Source organism: Parasteatoda tepidariorum, chromosome 9 (genome assembly GCF_982258835.1).
Source record: "Parasteatoda tepidariorum strain Cologne lab strain chromosome 9, Ptep-v5.0, whole genome shotgun sequence".
NCBI lineage: Eukaryota > Metazoa > Arthropoda > Arachnida > Araneae > Theridiidae > Parasteatoda > Parasteatoda tepidariorum.
Genome location: NC_141763.1, coordinates 5,639,011 through 5,658,452, shown reverse-complemented (window position 1 = coordinate 5,658,452; position 19,442 = coordinate 5,639,011). Strand labels below are relative to the sequence as shown.

Genomic DNA, 19,442 nt, shown 5'->3' with positions numbered 1-19,442 from the left:
TATAATATATCGTCTAATTTAATCATTCAATCGTCTAATTTATATTCTATATCGTCTCATTTAACCCATGGATACACTAACGTAAACAGGTGCAAACAGGTTTCTTCAGTCTCGTAAAAACAATAAAGTTGTAGAGTAGTATCACACACAGAATCTTGTAGTGCAGTGTTCCCCAACCTTTTTATCACCGCAGACCTCTCACCGCTTGATAATTTTACGGCGGCCATCTGGGGGGGGGGACGTTTATTGTTTACATTTTAGATTATTTTGATTAATTAATTTTAATTTAATTGTATTTAGACGTGCCTTCAAAATAAAATACCGTTACACCAAAAAATAAATATAAAGTGATTTAGCATTTTAACTTACTAGAACGTTAAATCAATGAAAACCCTGAGCTTGTTTCTTTGCAATGAGACGATTTCATCTGGGGGTAATCGGAGACAATGATACATTACAAACATTAAAAAATGTATGTCCGTACCTTCTGGGGTCCCTTTTTATTAAATAAATAAAATTTTAATGGAACACGGATATTTTTAATTTGGGGTATTTAAATTTAGTTTTAATGAAATGGGTGGCCAGGTACTATTTGATTCACGGACCGGGGGTTGAGGAGCACTGTTGAAGTGCGTTTAATAATTTCGCCAGGGACTATAGTTTTCCCTTACGAAGAAAGGGTACCTAGAATAAAATAACAGTGACGCTTTGAGAAAGAATGCGATGTCGTTAATCCGATGTCATTCATCACTGCTGTGGATATGTGGAATCCGAAATAGACACATTTGCAAGAAAGAAAACGAACACCCTGATCAATTTTTCCCTAAAAAGAATACGCCACCCATTCGAATGGAAAATAAGATTCATTAAAAGCCAAGAAGGCTTACCTTGAACTTTTTATTTGCCTGAGGAGCCGGTATGATATGATGCTTCTATTCCTAGACCTGACTCAAAAATCATCTCAAAATTAGTTACGAAACTTGCCATTCTCAGCCGAAAACTAGTTTTAAGTTACTTCTTTCTGTTTAAGAGGGGGGAAACAAAACTTTTCATTGCTTAACTCAGTGATTCTCAACCACTGTGCCGCCAAATATTAGAAATGATACAATAAAAATTATAAAGCTTTTTTTATTACGAGTAAAGTTTAAATGAAAGAAAAGTGTGTGTGTGTATATATATATATATATATATATATATATATATATATATATATATATATATATATATATATATATATATATATATATATATATATATATATATATATATATATATATAATATTACATATATATATACTTCTTATAATTTTTCCACGCTTTAACCGCGTGAACATCTTCGTCTGTGATTATCCTGTCTATGACAATCTTAAAATAACTTAAAATAAAATGGAAGTGTTCAAATTGTCCTTGACACACAATTTTAAAAAATGTTGAAATAAGTAGGAAATTTAATGACTATTAAAATTACAAATTAACGAAGGAAAGCAAGCAAAATATTAACTTTCAAACGGAAATAAAAAGCTAACCATTAAAGTAAGCTATGCAATTAATAAACAAATTAATAAAATATGACTAAAAAAACAAATATATATGAAAAACAGATTAGCAAAGGAAAACTAACAACAACAAAATAAGCTAACAATCAATAATTAGCAACAAAAAAAACTAGTTAACAAGAAATCACAAAAAAAATAACAGTTAATAATTATAGAAAGCAAACTAACAATTAATAACTAGCAAAAAAATAAATAACTGTTACTAACTAATAAAAAATAGCCGAAAGAAATAATTAATCCCGTAATAAACTTGTTTTTGTAGTACATATAATTTAATTTCACATTCAAAATTATTATCTCAAACTATTTAACACAGTGTATAATAGGCAAGTAAACAACTAATCGAATTTTTTTCATCGATACACGAACGTAAAGAAGTACAAACCGGTTTCAGTTGCATAAAAACAATAAAGCTGTATAGTATCACCTGATAGTTAAGATTTTATATAGAATCTTACAGTGCGCCTAATAATTTGGACAGGGATTTTAGAAAGTTTAATTTGAAGTTGAATGAAAAGAACTTTTAATACTTCATTAATTTTCAACGCAATTAAATGGTATCAGTATAATTTATCTATCAATAAAATCAATTAGCAATAATCTCTCAGAGTCCTTATCTTTTGATAAGTTAAAAATATTAACAAAAATGATAAAGTATTTCAATTCATTACAATTAGAAAAAAATAACTAGCTGAAAAGAAGTCTTATTTGCAACAAAATAATATTATATCACAATACAATAATTGTAATGATTGAATTTTAGAACTGCAGAATTATAAAATTAATAGCACGCATTATTAGTATGATATGGGGAAAGAGTTTTTTATTTAAACCAATCCTTTGTACAATATTTACATTTAGCATACCATAACTGGTCAAATGACCGTTTAAGAACTTTTGCATCGAAACTGCGCTTATCATCTTATCGTTTTTGCACATTTGACTTCATGACTTTTTCCAACAATTATATACAGTTAATAATCTATTATTATTTGTATATGGTTTGTTTCGTTTTTAGTATTTCTACCACAACCGGTCATTTGACCGGGAGAACAATTTATTGCTTTATAAGGTTTTCGAAACGGAAATGACGATGCAATGTGTGTTCTACGTATTGCAGTCGATGAGTTGCACATTTCTGCAGAGACTGTTGCGTCGTGAGTTCAATCAGAATAACTGCTAATTCAAATTTCAAGTACCTAACATTTTAGATTAGTACTCATTTTTGTGTCAGAAAAAGTGACAATATAACTAAACGTTTTGGCAAGTAGCTTATATTTTATGTTGGTAGTTTTACTTCATTTCTAACTAACTGTTAGTTTTTACCCAGAAAAATGTCGAAACAATCAAGACAGTACAAGTTCTTGGAAGAAATAATATTAATTATGAGAATAATTCTAATTCTTATAATTGTTAGAATAGTTATAAGAATTATAGAAATAATGATAATTAGAAGAAATATGCTTGCGGAAAATGTACAATGGAAACTCTCTGTATATGTAAAAAATGCGTTGAGTAATGAATTAAAAATTCTTATTCTTTGTGTTTGTAATACTTAAAAATTGGCAAAATGCAATTTTGTTTAATTATGATTTAAAGTTTTTTTTAGTTTACTTCTTTCCTAACATCCATATTTCATACATTCAATCAAGAAGCATAAAGTTCGGTTATTTGACCGGCTATGGCAGAAATAGGTATAGATTAAGTGTTGGTATGTTTAGTGTTAATTTCGTTCGATTTAAAAAAAAAACTGTCTAATTTCGTTTGATTAATATAGAATTACATTAAATTGTTCCATGGGTTGTTAAATTCATAGAAATATATATTTTTTCTCATCCACCAATTGTTTCACACACTTTCAAAAACAGACGGTTTATATTAAGTGTTGGTATGTTTAGTGTTAACTTCGTTCGATTTAAAAAAAAAATATCTAATTTCATTTGATTAATATTGAATTACATTAAATTGTTCCATCGGTTGTTAAATTCATAGAAACATGTATTTTTTCTCATCCACCAATTGTTTCACATACTTTCAAAAACAGACGGTTTATATTAAGTGTTGGTATGTTTAGTGTTAACTTCGTTCGATTTAAAAAAAAAATATCTAATTTCATTTGATTAATATTGAATTACATTAAATTGTTCCATCGGTTGTTAAATTCATAGAAACATGTATTTTTTCTCATCCACCAATTGTTTCACATACTTTCAAAAACAGACGGTTTATATTAAGTGTTGGTATGTTTAGTGTTAACTTCGTTCGATTTAAAAAAAAAATATCTAATTTCATTTGATTAATATTGAATTACATTAAATTGTTCCATCGGTTGTTAAATTCATAGAAACATGTATTTTTTCTCATCCACCATTGTTTCACATACTTTCAAAAACAGGCGGTTTTAAGTGTTGGTATGTTTAGTGTTAACTTCGTTCGATTTAAAAAAAAAAATATATCTAATTTCATTTGATTAATATTGAATTACATTAAATTGTTCCATGGGTTGTTAAATTCATAGAAATATATATTTTTTCTCATCCACCAATTGTTTCACATACTTTCAAAAACAGACGGTTTATATTAAGTGTTGGTATGTTTAGTGTTAACTTCGTTCGATTTAAAAAAAAAATATCTAATTTCATTTGATTAATATTGAATTACATTAAATTGTTCCATCGGTTGTTAAATTCATAGAAACATGTATTTTTTCTCATCCACCAATTGTTTCACATACTTTCAAAAACAGACGGTTTATATTAAGTGTTGGTATGTTTAGTGTTAACTTCGTTCGATTTAAAAAAAAAATATCTAATTTCATTTGATTAATATTGAATTACATTAAATTGTTCCATCGGTTGTTAAATTCATAGAAACATGTATTTTTTCTCATCCACCATTGTTTCACATACTTTCAAAAACAGGCGGTTTTAAGTGTTGGTATGTTTAGTGTTAACTTCGTTCGATTTAAAAAAAAAAATATATCTAATTTCATTTGATTAATATTGAATTACATTAAATTGTTCCATCGGTTGTTAAATTCATAGAAATATGTATTTTTTCTCATCCACCATTGTTTCACATACTTTCAAAAACAGACGGTTTATATTAAGTGTTGGTATGTTTAGTGTTAACTTCGTTCGATTTAAAAAAAATTATCTAATTTCATTTGATTAATATTGAATTACATTAAATTGTTCCATCGGCTGTTAAATTCATAGAAATATTTTCTTTTACATCCGCCATTGTTTCACATACTTTCAAAAACAGACGATCCTTCTCTTACAGAAAGAAAAAAAAAAACGTTCTAAAGATGAAAGAGCGGATTTTGTGTTATGAAGTGTGCGCATCTGGTTCGTTAGTCATGAGAGACATTAAAAAGAGTTGAGATTGATGTCTTGACGCATTCCGAGATCGGGCGTAAGAAGACCAACCAGATGGCCCCCTTTCTTCGTGAGAACGTTCACAGGTGTCTCCATTTTATTTATTTATTTATTTTTCGTTGTAAAAAGGCCACCCGCGTTTTCTTGCTTAGTGACGACCTCCTAGAGGTCGCTCTCGTCTTTTAAAGGGAAAAATAGTCGAAAATTCCCGTTAGGGGAAATTCATATATGACGTAGGCAACTAACATAGGGAGGTGAGGGGGCGTGTCATTTGCTTGGTTTTGATGACAGGGGGGGGGGAAACAGTGCCGGATTACCCATTAGACCAGACTAGGCAGAATGGCCTGGGGGCCCCCCAATGATTAAGGGTCCCCTTATAATGGATTTTTTGAAAATAAATTTTAAAAAATTAAGAAAAACAACGATTTTTCAAAAAAAAAAATAATTAAAAAATCTATTTCGGGTGTATATTAATAAAATAAGATAATTTTTTTAAATAATGTTAATTATATTTATTTATTACTAATTTTAGTTGTTATTTATAAGTATTCCCAAATACCAGTTTTATAGTAGCGTTGATTTTGTAAAGTGTTAATAAATTTCGAATTTTTTCAAAATGTTATGATTATTTTTTAGTTCTAATTCCACAAAATAAAGTAAAATTTAATTTATTATTATTTATTTTTATTCTAAATATGCTACCTTAAATGAAAAGATATATAAATACTTTCATATTTGAAAAAATAAAAAATCTACGAGAAAAAAAATTTTAATCTTAGGGCCCCCAAAATTTGAATGGTCTAGGGCCCCGCATACACTTGATCCGGCACTGGGTATAAGAAACGCTTTACGGAAGACTTTGAAATCACAACATTTTTAAAATGTAAAAACTGAAGAAGAAAAAATGTCACAAAAAATGTGAAAATATTTTAGTTTGAGAAATATCTCAAGATTGAAATAAAAGTTTGAGGTAAGAAAATGTTGGAAAAAAATTTTTTTTTTTTTCTTTTCTCTAGGGGTTTCAGAGGTAAGAGTACTATAACATGTTAACATAAAAAAATTTTCAACTCACATTTATTTCTTTAGGCGAAAATGAAATGAAATTTTGATTAAAATGAAAGTCAAATAAAAATTTTCCCTATTATTAAATACGATTAAATTTTTCTCAGTGGAAAATTTTGGAAAAACTAAAACTTATATGCATTGTAATTAATTTTTCTCTATTAAAAAAAAATTGTAGAATACTTATGGAATTTCATTATTTAATATCAATTCTCAAATGAGTCCTTACAAAATTCTTTTAATTAATATGATTCTTTTAATTAATCTTTAATTATTAATTAATTTTAATAATTCTTTAATAATTTTAATAATTATTTTAATTAATCTCATAATTAATATGATCCAAGAACCAGATGATGCTTTTTTAATATTGATTTGTCAAACTTCATTATAGGAAAAAAAAAAAAAAAGAAACATAATTCTAATTAACTAATATTTTTTTTCGCCAAATAAACATTAAAATTTCCCTATTTGTTTTGAAACAATATTTTAATAATTGAAATATAATTTAGTTTTTTATGATTGATTAATATTCATGTGGCAAAGCGTCGTATCTAGTGGGGAGGGGGGGGGGGAACGATTCACGGAAAACAAAACACTGAAGAAAAAAGCACGTGAAAAAAAATTTTCTGTAATAATAATAATAATTAAAAATCCAAATGAAAAATAATATTTTTAAAAACCACGTTTTTGTAGTGGAGAATAATAATTAAAAAATAAAAATTTGAAAAACGAAAAACGTGGAGTGCGTGAAATACATAACAGTAATGTTATATTAGTGTGTGTATGTGTGCTCATGAAAATGTGTATGTAAATCTGTAATTGTATCTGAATATGGTTGTGTATGTGGAATATGTTTGTGTATATGCACGTGTATGTGGATGTATATATGTATGTGGCTGTGCATGTGTATGAGTAAGAAAATGTGTATATGTACTGTTATGTATTTCATGGTCTCCACGTTTTTCGTTTCTCAAATTTTTATTTTTTAATTATTATTCTCCACTACAAAAACGTGGTTTTTAAAAATATTATTCTTTATTTAGATTTTTTTCTTTTCTTTGTACTCTTTACCAAAATCTCAATTTTTTCACTCACTGTACACAAAACTTTTCAACTGATATGTGACACTCATTTGAAATAATCGAATCGACAACAAAAGACAATCGCGAAAATATAAAATTTTTCTTTAATTTTATTTTACTTTGTTATGTCTTTTTTTTCTCTCTTCATCTTCATGCATTGTCATCCAATTCTGAACTATGTGCCAAAGTCTGTATCTAGTCGGGAAGTTAGTTTAAAGTCGATTACAAAATTCCACCCGGACAGACATACACGAAGGGCAAGTTAATATAAACGTGGTAAAAATAACAGAATTTTTAAGTTTTGATCTGAAGAATTTAAAATATTTTACGACTGTTTCAATAACATATAAATTTAATGACCGATATTAACGGTAATGGCACGACCTTACTATATACGAATAACTTCAGATTTTTGATTGAAGTAAAATGCGCACAAGTAATAAAATTGTTTTCATCTGACTGAAACCGGTTTGCACTCGTTTACGTTAGTGTGTCCACTGGTTAAATGAGACGATATATCACATAAATTTGACGATAAAATACACTAGACGATATGTTATATAAATATAGAATATTTATTATATCAGGTATTATTATATTAGTATATTACAATAATGAGATCAAATGATCAGACGCGCTGTAGTGTTTTAATAATGACATGTTTTGCACGAGTTTATAGGCAATACTTTTATAGTTAAACATACATGTAATGGGATTTTTATTCAGGAGATTTTTCATATACTACTTCCTATTTGAATTTATTTTTAACGTATTGTATTACAATGTTAACCAATGGAAACACGAACATAAACAAATTCAAACCGGTTTCATCCGTGTGAAAACAATGAAACTGTATAGTATCAACAGATAATTAGGAATTTACATCGAATCTTAGAGTGGGTCTAATAATGTGGACTGTAAATTGTTCTAAATATTTGGTGACTGTCGGAATTTTTCACACCTGTTCTCCAAACTGATTCTTAATCCTTCCGTTTTCTCTGCATCCGGTAAAGAGAAAAACGGTAAATTTTTAAAAGGAAAAGGAGGAGCTGATAAACTTAAGTTAGAAAGGTTGGTAAACAAGGTGCAGACTTTTTGAGGGGGGAGGGTGCTAAAAACTTCCCCCATCAATGGAGGGAGTAAATAAAACAGGAAGTAGTAGATGGTTGGAATTCTCGAATTTTCTTTTAGCTATCGTCAGAAATGAATAACGAAAGGTTATTTGTTCTGTTAATATTTCATTGACGGGGTTGGAATGAAACTATAATATAGCTATATAGGTCTTTTTCAAAAACCAAAATAATAGATTTAACATTTTTTTAAAAAATATTTAATTGAAATTAACAAAACCATTCAAATATACCTCTTAGAGCATTCCATGTTTTTTAATATCAAATATATCATCTTTTGTTCTTTAAATATGCTAACATAATAAAATTTAAAAAAAAAACTGAAAACTTTATTTATACATTTTATTTTAATGTAAGTGAAGGAGTAATTTTCCCCCTTCATGTCTGTAATATAAAAATGTCAAATTTCAACAGTAGGGAAAACATGGAAAAAAAATTACAGAACAATGAAAAAAGAGACGAAGAAAATTATTAAAAATATATATATATTTAATTAAAATCTGGTGAAGAAAAAAAAATCTCATCAGCTCACACGATTATATCCGCAAAAAGGAGTGCTTTCTAATATTGTATCAATATAGCCAAGACAAAATATATCAATACAACAGTGTGAGGAGCACTCAAAAAAAAAAAAAATTAATAATTTGTTTTTGAAACAAAATAGAATAGAACACACTAAGTATATCTTTTTAGGATTATACTTAAAATAAGTACCTTTGAGCACTTATTAAAAATGCTACGCACCGTGTACCCCAGCATTTCCCAAACTCATGACTTTTGCGTACCCTTTCTAAATTTTTGTAACGCTGTGTACCATCATCATCATATCTGGCTAGACAGCCCAGGGTGGGCCAGTGCCTTCCTTTGAATTCGAATCCACTTCTCTCTACTTTTGACACTTGTTCGCCAGTTTTTCTCCTTTAGAGTAAGGAAATCAGTCTCAACTAAATCCAGCCATCTCAGCCTGGGTCTACCTCTTTTCCTGTTTGTTAGGGGTTTGTGTAATAGGATTTTCTTTAAATTTGAGTCATCATTCCTTCTGAAAATGAGAGCTGCCCAGTTCATTCAATTTATTTTTATGAATTTCACAACATCTGGCTCTCTGTAGATTTTATACAGTTCAGTATTATATCGTCTTCTCCAGGAATTATTTATTTTTATCCCACCAAGGATGGCCCTCAAAACTTTTCTCTCAAAAATGGCAATTTTATTTTCACCAGCTTGAGTTAGATTTACGCTGTGTACCACTAATAAAAAAAAACGAATGCATTTTTTAGTATAAAAAAATTGCACAAAAGTTAAAAATCACAACTGGCTGTTGACACCACACATTATTAATTGTTAACTCTGCAAAAAAATAACCAATAGAAAAATACGTCATCTTAAATTTTCATGACTAGCTTTGTTTTTAAATAAAATTTTTCGAAATTTTCGTTTGTTCCAAGGTTTTTCGCATAAGAACGCGTACCCTCGCTAAACTGTTCCCGTACCCCTGGGGGTACGCGTACCACACTTTGGGAAGCACTGGTGTACCCAATAAGTAATAGAAAATTCAAATTAAATTTTAAGTCCAGTTATCTTTTTTTTTTTTTTTTTTATTAAGATTGAAATTTTGATTCTTTAAAACTCAAAACTTTGATAACCCTTCCATAGTTTAAACGAAACAAACAAACAAAAAAAAAAACGCATGAGAAAAAACTATTTTGGAGTCATTTAATTTTTCATTTAATTCCTTGCGGTTGAACATCAAATAGAATTTATTAAAGAACATATTTGTGAGAGTCGTTCTTCACAATAACAGTCAGGAGCAGGTCGACAGAGAAGAGGCGAGCACAAGAACAAGATCCCAGCGGGAATTTGGCGCCGCTTTGACATTTGAGCGCCGCGCCTTCATTTTACCCTCTCCTCTCCCCCCTCCATTTATTACTCATAAGCAAGAAACCAAACACTTGTCCCGTTATTATTGAAACACCCTCTCATGATTTGAAACAGCTAAGAAATGGTATGAATTTCTTCGATCGGATTCACGAACCTATCATTAAACTTATGCCCACCGCCACAAATTTTAGATTTTTACTCAATCTATATAGAGCAGTGATTCTCAACCACTGTGCCGCGCCAAATTCTTAAAATATACCGCCAAATATTGGAAATGATGCAATCAAAATTATAATGCTTTTCTTATTACGAGTAAAGTTTAAATTAAAAAAAGTGTGTGTGTGTATATATTCTATCTATATATAGGTTCAAAAGGAAGATAAAACAAAGGAAAATTATAGACATATGAAAAAGGGGGGGGGGTAATAATAATAAGAAAAATAACAAACAACTGATTTAAAAAAAAAAAAAGAAGGATGTAATATAAAGAAAAAAAACAGAATAAAACAGAATCTATAAAGCGAATTGGGTATAATATGAAAAAAGCACAACTACTTCCACTTACTAGGAATAACATTTACCTTTTAGTTTAATTAATAAACTGAGTCTTAAATATGCTTACTAAATTCATAAACTTCGGTAAAACAACAGTATAAATTATTTCCGAAGGAACTAGACTAATACAATTCCAACCTGGAGAGTAGCGACTTATAACAAGACACTTCGTTTGATGCTTTTACTTGTTGCTAGAAATCAGGTTCGCAGAAAATGCTGTTTACTAGTTAAATTTAGAAGGAATAGCACGATCTGTGACGTAGGCTATAATATACCCATTTCAAATGAACTTAGATGAACGGGAAATTTTTCAAGAATGATTTAAAACGTTTTCGTAACAAGATTGCCAGATTGCAAAACATGAAAATAAAAGCGCAAATTGAGCGTAACTAGAGGAGTTTTGTTTTAAAGTGCGTTCTTACTGCATTACTGAAGTGCGCCTGATTTGTTAGTTACCAAGGATGGGCCCGAAAATGGATGTGAGCAAGATAATATATCACTATTGTAACCGCAGCCTATTTTTAGCCTGCTAGGATCGAAATGGAAAACAAAAAAAAAGATTTGGTTAAAAGTGGTTTGATTTTTTTAATATTTAAAATCAGAGCCTATAAAATTTTTAAAAAAATAGATAAAAAAAGTCTCAGCACATACGAGAGTTTTTTTTTTCTTTTAAATTTTTTTTCTTCAAAAAAAGTTTAATGATTATTGAAGTTATTTAGATATTTGCCCACCATAAAAACCAGATAATTCTCTACAACAAGAAGGTATTTTAATATAAAGCTTTGCTTATTGGAAGGCATATAAAAGGTTTTTGTTCTTGTATTTTCATTGACAATAAAGATTCTGAACACTCTCCGTTATTTTCAAACGATCAAAAGCTGTTGTTTTAAAACAGTCGATCACGTTTAGAATTCCTTATTTTTACGCGAATTATAAATTTATTTTAAATATGAGCAAAGTAAATTATTTCCCTTTTTTTTTTTTTTTTTTGAGTCATCGTTATTTAGTTCTTATTTAACCTCATCCTTAGATAATTATTACAAATTAATCCAAAAAATCGCAATATTTAAGGAATCTTTCGTATTTATGAAGCCTAAAAACTGAGAAACTGGTGGTGGCGGAGGAGGGGGGGGGGCAGAGGAAATTGTAATAACAAGCTTTCAACTCATGCTTGCAGCGTGTTTGAAATGCCATAAAGAATAAATTAATGTCATACTTTCCGCAGGGGAAGAAAAAAAAAAGACCTCAAGGCAACAGGTTCTTCTTTCAGAAAAGAATAAAAATAAAAATAAAAAAAATGAGGAAAAAAAACTGCTAAACGCGCTTCTGGATTATAATATGACACTTTTTCATGGGGATAAAATGGGGCTCTGTGGGGAAAAAACAGAGAAATTAGACAGAAACCAGCGAGAGTTTTTTTTTTCTTTCTTTCCCCCCCCCCCCCGTTTAACAAGAAAATAAATAAGTCACAGATTAAGTACTTTTAACTGCTTTAACTCGGTTCAAAACTTTAGTTTCAAACTATATAATTTACTATCGAACTGAAAAGAGTTTGAAAAAATTGATAAGTTACGAAATTTTTTTCTCGGATTTTACATCTGGATGAGGGAATTAATATTTTTCTTCTTTTTTCTTTTACATATGTGTATGTTGCATACAGTCCTGGGCCAAAGTTTCAGTCACGTAAAAACATTAATGCTGTATAGAATATCACCTGATAATTAAGATTTCACATAGAATCTTATAGTGCGTCTATTAATTTGGCCAGGAGGCACTGTATACAATGCAGTAGTGGAGAAACTTTTAAATTATTAAAAAAAAAAAAAATAGCACATTCAAGACTTGTGAAAAAAAAGGAAATATATTTATTTATAAACTGATTGACACAATTGAATCACAAGAGCCAATGATTCATTAGAAAGAGTGTATTTTCATAGATAATTGTTATTCACAGGAGAATCAAACTTACCACAATTTTCTTAGTTATAAAAAAATAAATAAATAAATTTAAAAAAAAAATGCTATTATCATAATTTATACGATTGTGTTTGATGAAATGTTTTAGATTATGACGGCTTAAACTAAAAGCACATTAAGAATGTTCACACATTGTTTAAGTTTATTTTAAAATGCATCACGTGATTGATAGAAACTTAAATGTTTTCGCAACCGCGAATGATGTTTATCAGTGACTGTAGTAATGTATTCAAGTTTATGAATTTGCTGTTGGTCAAGAATAATAGAATCAATTTATAATAAGTTTTTGGAAATATATGGCTACTTACTTAAGGAAATAGAATTAAAGTTCAAAATGGAAATAGAATTATTGTTAATGAATAGAGTTAATAGAATAAATAGAATGAATGTTAATGAAGATTTAATGTTTCCAAGTGTATGTTCAATGATAATAAAACACATATTTATTCCTTTTTTGGAAATGCTTTGTTGCAAATTTAGGAGATATGTTTAAAACATAGGATGCATGTTTAGGAGTCACAATACATATTAATTAGTTTAGTTTAATTTCTGGAATGAATTAATTTTTTGTGGAGCCATTTCTTCGAAAGCCGCAACGAGCGTGTCGCCGGCGAATCATGCACTGTTGTCGTTCGTAATGTTACACCTGTTTGGAACAATGGCGGACGCACCTACTTCATGAAACGAATCACGTTCCTTAATAACAGGTGACAGAGTATTAAGTAAGGCGAAGGGGGCAAATTTCAATTAAATGGCGTTACACCTTTAATAAATAGTGCACGGTTCTACGGTGAAAACTTTAGTTTAATTAATGAACTGCGAAGAAATAATCTCATTTAGGCTATCAACGTTTGCTAAATTATTACTAAGGGAACGATTTTCAGAGTAGCAGAGTTATAATTACTATTTTTCATGTTTTTAAGATGCGCAGATGCAAAAAATAAAAAATTCTTTTTTTTTTTAATTTTTCGAATTTTTAAGACATGCCTTTATTAGCATTATGACACTTCCTTTTTAAAAAAAAAAAAAAAAAAATTATGTTAAACGAAATCGTTTGAAATTTTCCCGTTTGAAATTATCGTTTGAAAAAAAAAAAAAAACCAAACCAAACGCAGAGATTTCTATAGGAATTTACTCCTTCTTTTTAAGATATACAAGAGTAATAAGGATTACACTTGCTTTTATTAACTTTGCGACGCTTTTTAAAAAAAAAAATTACGTTTTACGATATCGTTTGGAATTGCTTTAACCGAATCGCTGCTTTTAGAAAATATGCTAGTACTATTCACGTTTATTTTACATAATTTTATACATCTTATTTTTAAGACATATACGATCCATAATATTTGTACTAACCTTCATTAGCATTGCGGTACTTTTAAAAACAATTTGTTTAAAAATTATTCCATATCGTTTGAAATTGCCATTATTTCAAACGATGATTATTCAAGGCACCTTTATTCAAACGTGAGATTTATGCAAATAATTGCCATTATTGCATAAATCTCACGATCCGATTCCATAGGTATTTACTCTAAGTATTCGTAATTTTATACACATCTTATTGGTAAGATTTAGAAATTCCTTTACTAAGAAAAATTATGTTTCATGATTGCTTGAAGTTGCTTTAACATTGATTTTAAGAAACATCGCACTTTCTTTTCACATGAGAAAAAACATTTTAAATATATTCCTCGACACATAATACTCTTATAAAGAACGAACGTCACGAGTTTTAAGTGAAAATTAATTAAGAATTTTTATAGATTAACATTTGGCACAAAATTTTTATTCTATAGAATACATTCTACAGAATTTTTATTACACACGCCACATAAACTGCGTTACATTACATTAAACAAGTGTTAATGATTTTAGAATAAAGTTTTCGGCTTTAATAATTTATTCTTTTTATCCAGTCCTTTTTTTTTTACTTCGCATATAGTTTATTTAATGCAGCGTTGCTAAATATAAGCCATTATTTCATAATACTCTAAGTAGAAAGCCGATTATTCTTACTACTCAGCAACAAGCATTCATTTTAAAAACATTAAAAAATAAAGATAGTTAAATAATCAATTTTTTTCTTATTGCGAAAGTGATACTCAAATAGGTACCCCTTGAACTGTAGCTCCACTTGGGTACCTACACTACACTAATGCACAATAAAAAGAGATTGGGTACTCAATTAAAAACAAATTATTGGAGTATTAGTGCGAGTAAAAAATAATTAAAAAATGAAGAATGATTTAAATAATTAGTTAACTTCTTCAGCGTTGTTTTCTAAAATCAGATATTAGTTGCAATTAAACCAGAAAATTGAAAATACAAAGGTTTTTGCTTTAGTACAACCACAATGAAATTCTATTTTAAGGGTTTTCGTTATGGCACTTTTGCCAATGGGTTGATATTGGTAAAACATTTTTATTGGTAAAATTTTAATGGCTATTAAATGAGGTTGAATAAATTTCAAATGTCGATGTAATAACTAAATGACTCACTTTATACTGATAAACAAAGTTCAATTTCCTTGTAAGCAATTTGGGGGGGGGGGAAAAAACTGGATTTTTCCCTTTAATCAGGTTTTTTTTCTTCTTGTTGTTTTTATTTTGTTAAATTTTAATAAAATCGCCTAACTATGCCTATCATTTTTTATTTTTGTACACACGTTAATACAATAAGTATCTATTCCTTCCCCATTGAAACATTTCATAACCCAAATAAATTTTTAATCGATTTGCCTGGAATAAAATTTGACCCCCTATACGGGACCTTTATAATTAATTTTGCGTTAAAATTTTCTTTTAATACCAATTAGTACTGAATGGTAAAATGAAACAGGAAGTTTATTAATCTAAAGGATTTGATTGCCTTTTTGAACTTTGGATTTGATTTTAATAAAATAAGATGGAAATAATCTTATTGCGATGTATATTGTTAAAACTATGCATGCAAAAAAAAAAAAAAATCTTTTGAGTAAAGATATATAAAGCGACATCAAAAAGGGGGGGAAAACGATTATATAACTTAAAATAATATATATAAAAAAAAAAAAAAAACATCGACAAAAACATTTTTCACCATGACTTAAATTATATCTTGCAATTCGAGTGCTTTTGGATTTTTAAAAGAAGCAATAATTACGGAACATTTTAGTTTTTATGAGATTGAAAAATAAGGTATTTTGGATTCAGCTTTTTTTTAATCAGGAACCATACTAATTTTAAACTTTTTTTTTCCCATTTCGTTATAATTTTTTATTTTATTGTCAAAATCGCTTAATATAAAAAAGGAATTTTTCTTTTTTTAAAACGTGTTTTGCTTTTGCACATTTTGGAAAGACATCATACAGAACTAATTCTTCAGCTTAGAATAAATCTTGAATTATTTTTTGCATAAAAAAAAAAAGATGTTATTTTGCCAACATATAGCCACGATGTGCATCAAAATGCTACAAGTAGTACTTTCATTTGCAACAACATATAAGTTAACTCAATCAACGTATATTAAAAGTAAAACATTGCCGGAACAATCAGTCGACGGCAAAGAAGGTTGTTATTGTTAATCACGCTAAAATAGAAATAGTCAGGTTCCACAATCAACTGCGTGAGGGTGGTGATGTGATTGTGATCGGTATTGCGCACCAGCCACCATTACTTCGTCGACAGTCTAGTGACAACTGAGCTACACGGCTCATATATATATATATATATATATATATATATATATATATATATATATATATATATATATATATATATATATATATATATATATATATATATATATATATATATATATATATATATATATATATATAATCCAAGAAGTGTTTATTTAAAAATTGAGAAGAAAAAAAAGAAGAAAAATAATGGAATACGGCCTAAAGAGACTGTATAGTTCAGAAAATTTTAGTTTTAATTGCTTCTTTATTAAGTTGTAAAATAATATTTTACTATTAATAAAGCAAAATAGTATATCTAAATACAGCACATCCAAATTGTTACTATCAAAAAAAATATTAACAATTACTCAATGTATCAATTTTTGCATTGAGTTATTGCTTTAAGAAAACCTTCCTCACTTAACTTATATCAAAATGGAACTTACTTTTGTGGATCGACGTCTTGATCTGCCCTCGGCTTGAATGGTCCTAGTACACTGCTCAACGCAGTCGGACAGCGAGGGTGGTCCAGACTGATCCTGACTATAATCCTGGTCGTTGAGACAGGCCAGTGCCAGTATATAGGCACTGGCTATCCTCAGGATGGCCAATTTAGAGAGTTTCTGATTATGAGCGTATGCCGGCACAGCTCGCCTCAGATTCTCGAAAGCAGCACTGATCGTATGCACCCGGGTTCGTTCCCGCGCATTGGCTTCGATCCTCCGCTGCCTGCTCATGCTCTTGTAGTTCCTGGGTCTGCCCACGGGTCTACCATGAGTCCTGCCGTCTTCTTCTTCTTCTTCTTGACCATTGACTAGTTCGAGGGCGAATTCGTGGTTGGAAAACTCGGGGTTCGTTGATTCTGCGACCATCCCTCCGGAATATCCCGGGAGGGAATGTTCGTTCGTTGTTTCTTGTTGGCGACTGGAAACGGCTGATAGATCGTGCTTTCGTATCACAGACTGTCTGAAGGGCTCCTTTTTAATGTCCGGTGGATTTTTCACAGTCTTTGGTTTCCTCCACTGCTTCTTTCTCTTCTCGCTCTCTTTTGGCACAGTTGTTTTCTTGGTGGACAGGTTCAGGATTTCTCCCGCTTTCTTGGTGGTCAGATCCAGAGAGGTGGATGGAGCCATCTGGCAACCGCTGTCCCCGCTGCTGGGTCTCTCTCTCTCGAAGACGTCGTCCACGTCCTCGTCTTCCTTGTCCAAATCGTTGTCCTCGTCGTCCGTGTCCCACCGGAACCTCTTCATCTGCAGGACATCTTTTCTCTTTTTGGGCTCTGAGGACTTCCTCTTGTTGCGCCTGCTGCTGGACTCCACCAACAAATCTCGAGAGAACTTGAGCAGTCTTTCTTGGGGTTTGACGTCGACGCCGCTATCGTCGCTGAAAGCATCCGTTTCGTGAGCCATGGACGTCGATGGGCTAGCGGACGAACACCCCGGCGAGCAAGCCATCGCGTGTACGATTAAGTTTATTTGTAAATTATCCCCAAAGCATCATTTTATCATCGTGCCTCACTCAGAAATCACTTCACATTACTCCTACAGAAACTAAATGTGCAGCACCACAAAAAATGTACATTTAATTTCTCGGCGTTTTTCTTTTTAATAAGCATCGTTAGAAAAAAAAACTTAACTTGAAAAAAGTAAATCCATAGAATCGTTGTATCCGAAGAATCTTTTAATACCGGTATATCTCTATAAACGAGTTCTGAAGCAAGCAGCAGGTCAACTTCGTTGTTGAGAAGGAAGAAAGATCATCCCGTTTTGAATCCACACACGGCAAAATTCTACACCATCATGGTGGAGGGGGTTACCACAACAAGTGGTGTGATGGTTTTCGCCAAGTATCGGTTCCCGCCTATCGCCAATTTGTTCTTATCATTGGAGAGGTCGTCAGCGCAGAATCTCACTTATTCGAATGGAGTCGGATTAAACTACGTTATTTATTGTAATTTACAGGGCGGGATTATTCATAAGGACATGGACTGGGGCCCCCAATGATTAAAGGCCCCCCCCCCCTAAAATGGATTTTTTGAAAACTAATTTCAAAAAATTAAAAAAAATAATGATTTAAAAAAAGAAAAAAGTCAATTTCAAATTTATATTAATAAAATGCGATAATTTTTTTACACAAAGCATTACATTATTATAACATTGCGTTTTACATATTTTTTTTTATATATTTGCATAAATTTCTTCAAATTTAATCTTTTAGTTCTAATTTATTTATTTTATTAATTTTTTTTTAAATTTTATTTTATTTTATTTTATTTTTATCTTAAATATGTTTTCTTAAATGAAAAGATATATAGATACTTTTATATTTGAATTAAATAAAAAATATACAAGAAAAAAAGAAATTTAATCTAAGGGCCCCAAAAAATTGAATGGCTTAGGGCCCCTTAAATAAATTTTTTTGAAAATAAATTTTAAAAAATTAAAAAAAACAATGATTTTTTTTTAAAAAAAAAAGTCAATTTCAATTATATATTAATAAAATGAGATCATTTTTTTACATAATGTATTACATAATTATAACATTATGTTTTACATATCTTTTTTACATATTTACATAAATTTTTTTCAAAATGTTACGATTATTTTTCAGTTTTAATTTAGCAAGATAAAGTAAAATTTAATTTATTATTATTTATTTTTTAGTTTTTAGTCTTGTACCTTTAGTGATGTTCCGCATCAAAAGTATGTTAAAAATACGAAAAACAACTTCTTACCAGTGAGAGAACAGGTATGTTCCTTTACTGGGCATAGATTTCTCAGTGAATGAACATATGTTGACACTTTAATTTTCAATTCATGATTACAAAAAAAAGTTAACATTTTCCAAGTATTTATATGTTATAATTTCAAGAATAGGCTTTGTTTTTAAATATTTGTATGGCTTAAAAATTCATAAAGAGCATTTAAAAATTAAGTGTTCCTTTACTGGGTGTTCCTTCACTGGTAAGAGCTGTTCCTTCACTTGGTCTTCTTACTACTTGTTATTTGAACCTCCAAAACTTTAAAACAATATTATGTAAGTTCTCTACAATTTTTTTACATAATTTGCAATTAGTGACAAATATGTTGACACTGTCATTTAACTAAAATTACGAATTTTGAAAATAATATGATATTTTAAAAGGCAAGCGAAGC

At 29.6% G+C, this 19,442-nt stretch overlaps 1 protein-coding gene across 1 annotated transcript in view; it reads right to left on the bottom strand.

Moving 5' to 3' along the window:
* Positions 1 to 18,205, bottom strand: part of net (atonal bHLH transcription factor 8-like protein net) — a 40,553-nt gene extending 22,348 nt beyond the window's left edge. The window contains exon 1 of the mRNA XM_016062623.4: positions 16,734 to 18,205. Coding sequence (XP_015918109.2) covers positions 16,734 to 17,741 — 1,008 coding nt within the window. The 5' untranslated portion in view covers positions 17,742 to 18,205. The remainder of the gene's footprint in view (positions 1 to 16,733) is intronic.
* Positions 18,206 to 19,442: the final 1,237 nt, after the last annotated feature.